This window comes from Perissodus microlepis, chromosome 5 (assembly GCF_051167445.1).
Source record: "Perissodus microlepis isolate ML-2025 ecotype Zambia chromosome 5, ASM5116744v1, whole genome shotgun sequence".
NCBI lineage: Eukaryota > Metazoa > Chordata > Actinopteri > Cichliformes > Cichlidae > Perissodus > Perissodus microlepis.
In genome coordinates this window covers 35,233,812-35,247,196 of record NC_140465.1, presented here as the reverse complement: position 1 = coordinate 35,247,196, position 13,385 = coordinate 35,233,812, and the positions used below count along the sequence as shown (strand labels likewise).

Genomic DNA, 13,385 nt, shown 5'->3' with positions numbered 1-13,385 from the left:
TATTTTGGGGGGTTTAATAAATGTGTCCATATTTCTAGAAATGAGAGTTGCTCCATCCAAAGTGGGATGGATGCCGTCTCTCCTAACAAGACCAGGTTTCCTCCAGAAGGTTTGCCAATTAAATCCCACAACGTTTTTTGGACACCACTCAGACAGACAGCAATTTAAGGAGAACATGCGGCTAAACATGAGAGTCATGGTCTGACTAGGGAGGAGACCAGAGAAAACTACAGAGTCTGAAATTGTTTACATTTCCATCAATGTTGCCTGCTCTGACCCCTGGAAGACAACTGACTATGGGTGCTGTTGTCTTTACCTCAGGGCTGAGACAGGCAGGGCTGAGATAGATTTTGGTAGCCCGACTGGAGAAATTTTGCGAGCCCTGTACCTTCACATGTCTCAGAACAGAATCACCAATTACCAGAGTTTGATCCCTGGCAGGTGTGTCGCCAAGTGGGGAAAAACGGTTAGATATATGGGTTGGTGGTGTACCTGGAGCTTCTGTTTAAGACTGTGCTTCCTCCTCCAATTCAGTAATCCTCCTGCAAAGCTGCAAAGCTGCAGAGCTGCGGCTACATTTATTACAAGTATCATTATTACTAAAGGAGGCCGAGGAGTAACCAGATGTCTCACAAACTGAGCAGGAAAGTGCAGAGGTACAAGTGAAGAGGACACACTGCTACTGAGTCAGCTACGAGTCAAGCTAGCAAATCCCTAAAGAGATAGTGAGTGAATACTATGACTATAATTAGCGAGTGAACAAACAGAGTGCTTCAGACAGGGCATGCGAAGATTATACTATAAAATAAGACAATAAGACAAGTTTTTAATTAAAGTGGGTACACAGATAAGTTACACAAAAACACCACTGTGTCCTAACAGCAACACAAAATGATACTCTAGAGAGAGCCAACACCAAGTAATAGCACCACCCAGAATGTGAATATGATGCCATTAATGTTTAAAAATTAAAAATAAAGCAGAGTGAGATTTACCATGGGAGTGTTATTTCAAGAGCCTGTGAGCATGCTCAGGTTTAAAAAACACCAATATTTTGATGGAGAAATTAGCTTGGGGCATCATGTGAGAGTTCATAAACAAATCAGTCACAACAGCAAGTTCATCTTCTATAATATACAGTATGTGTTTGCGAGTTTAGTTTTTCAACATTCAGTTAGAAACTGACAGCTTTTTTCCCAGCATGCACATTGTCTCTACTGAAGTCAAATCTTTTTTATGTTCATGTCTTTCCTCCCCGACCACATTCTTAGTGTTCAGTCTAAGCACATATTCATACTTTAATCTTCAAACTTCTTTGAAGAATTGTATCTCACTTACCACGATGCACACAGATCTCTGAAGAAATCCGATGCCATTTTTCCATCTGTGTGGCTACACAGTGATAACAGCCAGGCTCAGTCACAGTAGTCTGGACGGTGACGTGGAAGCGACCTTGTTGTTCTTCATCCTGCACCGTCTTAGAAGGAAGTGTTTTGTTATCACTGTCCCACCACTCAACTGTAGGTTTAGGAGAAGCACCTGGAACTTCACACTGCAGCAGCCCCTTTTCTTTAAGTATTGTGACATACGGTTTTGGAGCTGCACCTGTGAGCACATCACAGACAACAAACAACAGTGTTAACAATGTAACAATATGACATGTTGTCATCAATTGTTTCTACTGTTTCTGCATAAAGGAGTTAGTCTGATAAAGAAAAAGCAAAGCAGAGTACCACCTTAATCCTCCAGCATTGTTAACATGAGTTTTTACTGTAAATAATGAGTTTGGGCAAATTTGCAGAGAAAGAGAGAATGATGCATTAGAGCAGCTAGTCTATATATCCAAAATCAATTATTTAAATGTATCCTCAGATGAGCAATAATACATGATGTTATGCAATGTTATTATTTATTTATTTATCAAAAACTAAACTAAAATACAGAAATACACTAAGTATACCCTTACTGCTAGCTATATATATATATATATATATATATATATATATATATATATATATATATATATATATATATATATATATATATATATATATAAAAATATATATAAAAATATAAAAATAAAAGGACCTCTGTCTTTCTTCTCCTTTTCCCTCCTCATTACATCTACAGTGTCAAAGATTATTCACAAGTGGAAAACACTTATGACAGCTAGCCTTTTAGCCTTTGATCTTCACAGGAGTAGACATCCCACCAAATTCACCTTAAGGTCAGACCATGTGATCCTCAGATAACCTACAATCATCAGATAACCCTTGCCTTGCAATTAATATTAACAGAATATGCTGCTTGCAAACATATGCAGTCTTTTTCAGCTTTGAAAAACTTAATTCAACTTTGTAAACATCAAAATTTTACCTTTGAAAATTATATAATCAGTTAAATGACCTATTGTCAGAATTATCTGGAATAAATAATCACAATTTTTAATATAATACACCACAAAGGCTCATTGGGGTTGAACACAATTTCCAAAGTAATTTTAAAAACTATTTGCACCATATAAGAAAAACAATAACTGTGGAGCTACTCCATGTTTATGTTTGGGAACATTGATTTCTTTTTTGGGGGGTTTACAGGGTTTGTTTGGAGGTGTGCTCCTAAACTTTAGATCAGCTGTAAAACAGCCAGTTTCAGTTTAAGTGTTGATTTCAATAAATTGCATGCTTGGGTTTTTTTTTTTGTCTCATTCCCATGTCTTCTTGTTGCATGGTGAAGCTCTACTTGGAACCTTGTTAAGAAATATGATTTTCAAAAAAAATAAAACATTAAAAATATGATTTTGTGCCCTTTTTCAAGTTGCCTTAAACTTTTGATTGGGACTGTATGTTGTGTTGTTATTCATCTCAAATTGAATTTGCCTGCTAAGGACAGAACAGTTGTTTCTGTTGTTACACAAACCTTAAAATTGAGGGAGTACTTTCTATTTAACCATTGCTTCTAATAAATAAAGGAAAAAAAACAAAAGCAAAATAAAACTAGTACATGAGTCTTAAAAGAGATGTGATCTGTCCCATGTTCTCTCACAAGGCAACACAAAAAAAGTTTCAAAAATATATGCATCAAATAATTTAGGCATTAAATTTGATTATGCTGCCCAAATATAAACCAAATCATCAAATTGAAGCTGTAACTTGGGTGCAAACAAGAGCCAAGGAAAGGCTTCATTATCATCTTTTTTTCATTTCATTACTTTGTTTTTCTTTCTTTTCTTTTCTTTTTTTTAAAGTAGAAATAATTGTACTTTACATGAGAATAGAATAGCCCTGCGCATGTAAAACGGCTGAAACATCTGAAAGGTAGTAGAGAGGATAATAACTACTTTTTAAACATAAAAAACTTATAACCCCCATTAACTAATCTTTAGACCTTATGTAGTTCTCACCAAAACAAGTGCCTGTTTGTCTTTTCCTACTACTTACACGTTCACATAAACACAAACGAGCATGTTAACATCAGTATCGGCACAAACAGGACTCACCTGGAAAGTTTCGGATCTTTAACCTTTTGAAACGCAGAGGTTGTATGCGACCTAATTTTACATGTAAAATTAATAAATGAAGATACTTGATATTCTCCTGTTGAACGGAAACAAAGATACAGTCGTAAAACACGTCGTTTGAAAGCTCAGATATTCTTTTTTCAGCAGATTAATGAATGTCAAAAAAATAATTTACGACATAAAACACTTACGTCTTTATTTACGTCAGTAAAAAGTTAATAATGTTAAGGTTAGCATGTTGCATCACCATTAGAAAGTCGTTAATCGGACCAAAAATAGACATTTAAAGACAAATATGAGCTCGTTTTAACGAAGAAAACTCACAGATTAACTTCCGCTCGTTTAAATTCAACCGGGAGTAAAGACATCCAGAAAAAAGAGAATTTATTCTCTTGTGAAGTTTTATCGGAGTTACAGAAACTTTTAAAATAAGAAGATTAAAAGCAATTTCAAAGCGTTGACGACTAATTTGTACCAATCATTGTAACGTCTCTGACATCAGGAAACACCCACGAGCAAAATTAACCAATCAGCATCGATTGCGGACATAAAATAACGACCTCACGACACCATTAATTCAGTCAGCCAATCAGAAAAGAACATCAGTACGACAGCTACGTGGGTGTTTGATTGACAGCTACTCTCATCCAGTAGAAAGTCACCGCAGTGAAACCACTCTCTGTTTGAAGCCGGGAAAATCACCTGTCTGACCATATATGGAAGGTAAAGTAGTTGGATTCGCTGTTACGATGGAACGAAAACAAATCAAAGAAAACTATTTAATCTGTCAAAAAATACCCGATTAAGTTATAATAAATGTGTGAATCTTTGTTTTAATTATTCAGGACAACGTTTTGAAGTTGAGTTTAGCATCTAGGAACACGTGAAATGTAAAAAACCTGAATGAATCCTTATTATTTGTTAACTTTGAAGAGATTTTTGTGGAGTTTAGAAATAATTTGTCATAGATTCTCTGCTTTGCAATTTGAATTAATATGTTTAATATCTTTAAATTAATTCAGAATATCAGCATGAAACTTGGCACATTTATTGTAGATTTAAAAAAGATGATATGCTGTAAATTTCAGCCTTGTAGCCCTTATAATGACCAATTACCTGTCTTCAACATCTGAAGTAAAAGCTTAAAAACATCAAGGCTTCAGTGATTTCCTGTATAATCCTCTAACAAATGATCTGTGTTAGAGCTAAAGGTAAAACTAACAGACTACATTAAAGATCACAGATTTTACTTCACATTGTTGAAACAGGCAGGTATCAGCTATTTAAGGTTTAGAAATTATTTAAAGTTTATTCTGGTAGTTCCAGACATGCAGAAGTGCACATGCCTGTGAGAGGCTCTAACAAGTTAATACAGGCTCTGAAAAGGAAAAAAACAAAAAACAGGTTAGTAGTGGTAGATTCTCATTAAGTTGGCAGTCAAATAAATGCAGCGTTTATAGCTGCATACACAGAGATTTTATTTTTTTTAGGGCACCTCAGATTTTTGATATGGCGCAGGTGCAGGACCAGCATGCACATGGGAAGGTCTCAGTTTGTTTTCACTAAATATTGCAAATATCACTGCAGGTGTGTTGTAGGAGTGAGGCCCTGCCAGATGTGCATGCTGACTGTTTCATCTGTAAATAATCAGCTGGTTTATAACAGCACTCACCAACAACAAGCTCAATGCGGAAGATTTTTTCACTGGGCTTTATTTCTGGGAATATACAGGTATAGGTGCCTTTGTCCTCCAGCCTAGTTTGTTTTAGTCTTATGGAGGCGTTTCCGTACTTCAGCTCTTCTGGATAATGTGAGACTCGACCTTTGAACTCCACATCTTGACCTGGCAGACCATTATTGTAATGACTGCGATTACGATACATGAACACCTCTTTTCGAGGGACTTCCTTAACCCAGTCAAACAGCATTGACTCAATGTTCTCATTGGTGTCGAGGGAACAGGGTAAAATAACATCATCATCTTCTCGCACAGTCACTCTGGCCACAGGTTTCTCTGAAAGACAAAGCATGTTTTAAACAGGGATAAGGATAGAAGAAAAGTAAGATATGAGGCAGGGGCAGCCAATCAGAAGAGAATTGGCTTAAAGCTCAACGTTTTTATTTCAGAAACTAAAAAACAGTTCAGACTCGATTTGTAGCTTTCACGAAGATTAAAAACATATAAAAATCACAATGCATTCACAATTAAAACCCTTCTTTATTTTTTCCTACAACAAGAATTCATATTTATTTAGTTTAGTTTCCCTTCATATTTTCCTGTTGTCATCACAGTCCCACCTGTAGCGCCACAGTTTGTATGACTGATTTAAATAGAAGCTGAAGGAGCTGAAGAGCTTGTTACAGAGAGGACTAACTCAGAGGCTGCACCAAGGCCCAGACTGAGATAAACTGTTCCAGCAGTGTCCAAGAATAAAACATGGAGCTGGAAATGAGTATAATAGCTCATCTTTACTGCATGTATTACATTACTGTTTACAGAAGTCAGAGGGTGAGGTCCATTAAAGAGAATAAATAAGAATATTTATTTCTGCTAATATGACTGCATCCACATGAAATGCTCCTCCATCCTACCAACACACAGCTCCACCTGAGTAACATATATGTGATGACACTGTATTTATTTTTTTCTGTAAAAAGAAATATTGGCTTATTCATGATTAATTTTCTAATCTTAGAAATATTCTGAATCCTCAGCTTTATAACTGTAACAGTTTTCTACAACAGTATTACAGCTGACAGCAGCCCTGACATGTCTGTGAGCTGCTGCTTGGTTTTTAGCCTCCTCGGAAGAATTTCAGTTTAAAATTTAAGGCCCCATCAAATACTGCAAGTTACTACAAAGCTGTGTGGAAAGATTGTGAATTAATTTCTGGTTTGGGGCAAAGATCTTCACATGATTAAGGAGGAATTTATCAACCTCTTAATATCCAGCAGGTCACCAGTGAACCACATGTGCTGGTGTTAGGTGTAGACTGGCTTTTAGCTACATGCTAAACAAGCAGGGTTTCAGAAAGTAGAAGATGTTGCCTCTCAGTTCAAGTGTCTCATGTGCATTTTGGTCTTGCAGTTCTTCTGGGATGATATTTCTATTTAAGTGTGGCAAATGCACAAAAAAATCATATAAAGAGGTAGAAGTGATTATAACTCTGCCCCCAACCAGCTCACCAGGACCAGGTAGCTCATCAGAGGTTATCACAAATTCAGGCAGCAACAGTGTCAACACTGTGAGGCCAAACATTTTTCACTGATAAAGATTTGAAACACATCCAGTCTGTGTCCTTTTCACCAGCTGAGCTCTCAAAAATCTGCCAGTTTGAAGCTGCACATCAGAGTCAGTAACAGCCTCATGTTAATGGGCCACACAGTGTTTTAACTCTGACTGTAAAAACCTCAGGAAATGGAAACAGGGTACAGCCACTCTCCATCCTTTTGGGGCCTGGCTGTGCCGCTCCCTTTAAAACTGGCAGCAGGTGGAGCTGTAGTAACACATACAAGGAAAAATGAACTTTATATACTTGCCTACTTATGTGTTTATGGATGACTTCTGTCCTCCTTTTACTAATTAAGGATAATAATAATAATAATTTTATATCATTGTTGATGTATCTGAATCTCAATTGTTTCCGTTTGTAAAGAAAAAATAAAACACATGTGTGTTTGCAGGAAACACAAACCGCTAACAAATACGCCACACCTGAAAAAAAGTCAGGGTGAAATAATGAGATAATCTGATCGTAAAAAATAAAAAGAACATTTTCATACTGTTGTAGAATTGCCGCACATTTATCTGCTCATTATTTCAACATCAAAATGCGGATGCGTTAAACGCTGATGTCACAGGTGTATACTCCGCAGTCATCCACCCACTACAGCAGCAGCCTGAACATCGTTAAAGCTCCATCCGCTGCTGTGAAACATGACTGCGCCTGCACACATGATCAGTCTAAATCAATGAGCTTCTTACCGGATTCAGCAGCAAACGTCCGTCCGGACAAAGTCAGGAAACAGAAGCTCGGAAACAGAAGTGCTAGAAGCTCCATGTCTGCAGAAACCCTAACAGGATCAAATACGGCAACTATTCTGTGTAACCAAGATCCGAGCCACCCCTCTCATCTCAGCACTGACGCAGTAAAAAAACAGTTTCAGTTTCTAGTGTCTTAAAGCAGTCCGCCATATCTGCCATAATTTCCGGTGTATTACGTCACAATGTCATGGACTTTTAGATTTCACCTTCATAATATCAGTGACAATTATACAGAAACAGTGACAGGAGAAAGATTAATGAGCAGAGTCTGTTTATAGAAACAGATACAGGCTGATGTAAGAGAGGAGAGGACCTCCTCCCACTGCAGCCTTTATGGTCAAAGCCAGCTGCAGTTTTTGACTCTTGAAGATTACTAAAATAAAATAAAATAAAATAAATAGTTAAGCGTTACTATATTACCTTTGTTGGTTGTTTTTCCCCCTACATCTGTATGAAATCTGCATAAAACAAAGAAAAAACGATGGCAAGGTTAGCAATTAGTAGGACTTACCTCTGACTACTTCAAAATAAAAATGTAAATAATTTTATATAATTTCCAAGGATTTAAAAGTATGATGTTGTGGAGGTATGTAAGAGAGATCCCAATATTCTACTCCAACTTTTAATTCAGCTTCACACATTCAAGGCGCATTCAGCACAATCAGCAACTATTTCATTAGGTACACCTAGAACAGGTCATGTGATGTTTATTGTCATCACAGTAAACATTCAAGGGACCAAAACCTAACCCTCTCACTTCCCCTAACACTGTGTGTGAGTGGAGCTACCTGGTGGTCCACCACAATGTGATTACCTACAAATAGCGATACACTTGATTAATCAGGTCTTAATTCAAGTTTTTGTAAGAAAAAAAAAATTATGAAGCTTATGAGTAAGTTCAATAAGGAAGATCTATGGTCTCACATGTGTCTGCTCCCACCTGCTGGCTAAATCTAAGCTTCACACCACTTCCACTTTCCCACGCTGTCAGGCTGCCAGCCACACATAACGTCACACCACGAGCCATCAATAACAAGAGCCAAACAGGTAGCACTACACCTAATCAATATTTTAAAAATTTTCTCAGTCACTTTGGCTCAATTCTCACAGCAGGAAATTCTCCACTCTTCATGCAGTTCTCACAAACATCAGGGCTTTTTTCATAACACAGTCTCACCTTTGCAAAAGACTCTCCACCAATCAAAACCAGTCAATCACTCCAACTGTGTGATGAATGAATAAAAACATTTCATCAGACTTTAAAGACTGAGTCATCAAAGTGTTTAGTTTTGTTTCATGAAACCTCACTGCCTCTGGAAAGAGTTCTGCACACATGTCGGCCTCATGTAGAGTAAAAACTTTTCAGACACAAAAATGAGATGTGAAGGATTTTTATAACATGGAGAAAAGCAAAATGATGCTCGTGAAACTATATGCATCAGAAAACAGACAAAGAAAATGATCTGAGAACATCAGCAACAACTGTACAGTCCAGTAAAGTCAGACTTACATGCATTCAGCAACCATTTTATTAGGTACACCTGTTCCACTGGTCATCACAGTAATCCAAACCTCTAAGTGACCTTTCACCTCAGCAGCAACTCAAAACATTCAGACATGTAGACATGATCACCACAGCCTGCTGAGTCCAAACGAGCATCAGAATAAGGAAGAAAGATGACTGATTGTGGTGTAGTTATTGATGTCAGACGGGCTGGTGTGAGTATTTCAGACACTGTTGATGTGCTGAGATCTTCAGGATTTACAAGGAATGGTCTGAAATGAGAAACTATCCAGTGAGCAGCAGTTCTCTGGGTGGAAATACTTTGTTGATGTCAGAGAAGAATAACCAGATTACTTTGAGCTGATAGAAAGACAACAGCAACTCAGTCGACCACACTTCTTAATAAACCATGCAGAAGAGCATCTCTGAAGGCACAACACATCTGACGTTGAAGCAGATGGGTCACAGCTGTCAGCCAACAACAGAGGTCACATTTACACAGGCTCACCAAAATTAGACAATGAAGACTCAAAAACACTCCAAAGGCCTCCACAGTCACCACATCTCAGTGCACTGAAATTTGAACGAGCAGCTGTGACACAAGTCTGAACGTATATATTTCTATTTGTTGCAATTAAAACTCTGACAGTGTGGATCTGTATTTGCTCTTTTATACAAACTTGAAATTAAGACCAGTGATTGAAGACTCTAACATCTGGCTTTAATGTGTTTCCGGTTCTCTAAGCTTGAAATCTGTGCTTGGATTGGTTGGTAATCACAGTCACAAAGCCGTAAGTCAAACGTATTCCAAAGAAAGTGTACTGAGTTTAATCAAGATTAAGAGATAAAATTACCTGCTGTCCATCAAGCATGGGAGCAGCATTCATGTGCGAGGAACTGATTTGTGCTTTGATAATGACTGCAGAGAGCTGTGTGTGCCTCTAGTGAGGGGTAATCTGTGAGTCAGCAGAGAATAAATCCTTTATGTTGATTATTCTCAAAGTGTGGACACTGAAGTTTCAGTCTGTGTACATCATGACATCATTTACAGTTAAAAAAAAAAGAAGGTGGAACAGTGTTTGAGACCATAAATCAGAACGCTTTTCTTTTAAGCTAAAAAATAAAATGATAGAATGAAGTTTAATATTAAGAAACCTGAGGTGGGACTTGAAAATATTTAGAATTTAATGGGCTTGTACTTCACCTGTCAAAGCCCAAGAAAGAACAGAGTTTTAGTTTTGGTCAGATCTGCTGTGGATTATCATTATTAACTTTCCTATAACACATGTAGAGTTGAATTCACATGACAGCATTCAGCTGCAATGCAAGCAGATTATATTCAAAATAACACGCATACGATGGAAAATTAAATTTAAACTCATCTTGTTATTTTTAGAGAAGGTGATCAGGCCTTTTCTTTATCTCCTGAGACCAGCTGCACTGGATCATCACTAGCTTGTATCTGCATCCTTGTATCAGTGAAGTGTTTCCCTTCGTTCCCATTCGTCTGCACCTGAAAACCAAAGTGTGTGATCACAGGTGAAATAAGGAATATTTTTTCCAGTGTAGGTTTAGAGTGCTTCATTTAGTGATAGGTGTTGATTCACTTTTCAAATAATCTCTAAAGATCTGAATTTTTAAGAAAGACCCAAATATCTCTGCTTATTGTCAGGCTAAAAGCTTGATATAGACATGACACTTTCTAATATGTCAGTTGCATCCTCATAAGGCATATAACAGCCCTGCACAATAACACTGTGCTTATATTATACTTTAATCAAAGGTATCGTTATGATTTAATCACATTAGCTCAACTGTTTCATAAAAATACTCCACATACTAGAAATGACCTGCTCAACATATAAATCACAATTTCAAATGTTACAAATGTTGGAGTGAAAACAGGGAAAATGTGTCTGTCAGCAAATATTAACTAAACATTTTTATGTGCTACAACGTGGACATAATGATAAATGTGTGACATGAAGCTAAACTTTCAATAATCTTACCACTTGTAGTGGTCCTGCGTCTGTGACCCAGTGTTTTGTGTTCCTTGTGTCACGTCTAGTGAAGTTATGTTTTCATGTATGTTCTTCCCCGGTTCCAGTGTCATGTCCACCTCTCAGTGTGTGTCTTATTCTTCCTGTTTTACTTTGACAGTCTCCCATCTGTTGCTCAGTGTTTTCAGTTTTGCTTCCTCCCGGTCTCGTTGTGTGTGATTACTTCCAGCTGTTCTCTCCTCCTGTGTCGCATTCCCTCGTTATCCCTGTCTTTCTTTGTCTGTTGCCGGATTGTCTGCGTATCACCTGTTGCATTTCCCACGTTCCATGTCTCAGGTCTTTAATTTCATTGTACTTCTTTTTTAGGTTCTTACCATTTTAGCTTTTGCTAGTTTTGTGGCTGTGTACAGACAGAAAAGGACCCAAACGCAGACTTCACAGAGGCAAAAATGTAAACTCAAAAGCAGCTTTATTGCTGGCACAAGGGAAATTATACAAAACTATACTGGGAACAATGGGAAAACAAAACACACAAGGAAACACCAGGAGAGACACACAGCATGAGCACAGGAAGACACACACACTACATACAAAAGGGATAACGAGGGAAGTGATGACACACAGGGAACACAGCTGACATTGGTGTCCTGGATTGTTGATTACCTGACAGGAAGACCACAATATGTGCATCTCCCACAGTGTGTGTCTGACAAGGTAATCAGCAACACAGGGGCACCACAAGGGACTGTCCTCTCCCCCTTCCTCTTCACCCTCTACACCACAGACTTCAGCCACCGCACAGAAGACCTGCCATCTTCAGAAGTTTTATGATGACTCTGCAGTGGTTGGATGCATCAGCAGGGATGATGAGACAGAGTACCGGGCTGTGGTCGACTCCTTTGTCATGTGGTGTGAGCAGAATCATCTGCAGCTCAACGTGGCAAAGACCAAGGAATTGGTTGTGGACTTCAGGAAGACCAGGAAACACTTGACCCCTGTTTCAATCCAGGGGTCAACGTGGACATTGTGGAAGACTATAAATACCTTGGAGTATACATAGACAATAAACTGGACTGGGTTAAAAACACCACTGACTTCATAGGAAACGCCAGAGCCGACTCTATTTTCTGAGGCGGATGAGGTCCTTCAACATCAGTCGGACAATGTTCAGGGTTTTCTATGAGTCTGTTGTGTCCAGTGCTTTCCTCTATGCTGTTGCCTGCTGGGGCAGCAGGTTGGGGGTTGCTGATGCTAACAGACTCAATAAACTGATCCGCAAGGTTAGCAATATTGTGGGGATGGAGCTGGATTCTCTTAGGGTGGTGATGGAGAGGCGAATGTTATCCAGGATAAGGGCGATGTTGGATAATACCTCCCACCCACTCCATGACGTGCTGACGAGCCCCAGGAGCACGTTCATGAGAGACTGAGATTATCAAAAAGCACCACTGAACGACACAGGAAATCATTCCTGCCTGTGGCCATCTCCCTGTACAACTCCTCCACCTAACACACTGTATACTGCAATAGCTACACCCTTTTTGCACTTCTTTCTTATTCAGATATTTATTAGTAAGTGACTTATATTTATGTATATAATGTATATATTGTGCTATTTCTTACTTCTTGTATTGTCTGTTTTTGTTACTGTTTGTACTGGAGCACTGTAACCAACATAATTTCCCCTGGGGATCAATAAAGTATTCTGATTCTGATTCTGATGAATTACCTAGACACCAGGCCTGTCACGTTCCTGGGTCTGTTGTAGAATGATCCGAAACATAACCAAGAAGACTTAACATAATAAGATAAGATAAGATAAGATAACTCTTTATTGTCATTGCACAGTCATACATAGTACAGTAGTACAATGAAATTGGAAAAACTGTCCTACGTCGGCACTACATATAACACAACACGACACGATATGACACATCACAACGCAACAAACAACACAACACAGTATATTAACTTAGTATAAAAAAGAAGAATAAGTGTATGTGTTATGCACACTGTTATTATTGCACATTAATTATTATTGCACCTTGTTATAAATATAAATATTATTGTTATTGTTTTAAACATTGTTACCTCCCCCCTAAAAAAGTCCAGGGAGGTATCCAGTCAGGTCAGCTATTTACATTGATCAGGGCTATTGCCCTGTTGTAAAAGCTGTCCTTGAGTCTATTTGTTCGGGACCTCAGCAGCCTGAACCTCCTGCCAGACGGCAGCAGCTTAAACACCCGGTGTCCTGGGTGTGTGCAGTCCCGTAGGATGCTGCGTGCCCTCTTGAGACAGCGAGTGCTGTACAGGTCC

General features: G+C 38.3%; 1 protein-coding gene across 3 annotated transcripts in view; it reads right to left on the bottom strand.

Moving 5' to 3' along the window:
- The window catches only part of LOC146387779 (butyrophilin-like protein 1), a 413,480-nt gene extending 405,717 nt beyond the window's left edge, over positions 1-7,763 (bottom strand). For 2 of the 3 annotated variants that reach the window (XM_084929610.1, XM_084929613.1), the window contains exons 1-3: positions 7,506-7,762; positions 5,193-5,534; positions 1,339-1,605 (exon numbers count right to left, since the gene is read on the bottom strand). In XM_084929610.1, coding sequence (XP_084785736.1) covers positions 1,339-1,605; positions 5,193-5,534; positions 7,506-7,581 — 685 coding nt within the window. In that variant the 5' untranslated portion in view covers positions 7,582-7,762. Of the gene's footprint in view, positions 1-1,338; positions 1,606-5,192; positions 5,535-7,505 lie in introns of all 3 variants that reach the window. The other variant, XM_084929611.1, reaches the window with a different exon arrangement.
- Between the last annotated feature and the right edge of the window lie 5,622 nt (positions 7,764-13,385).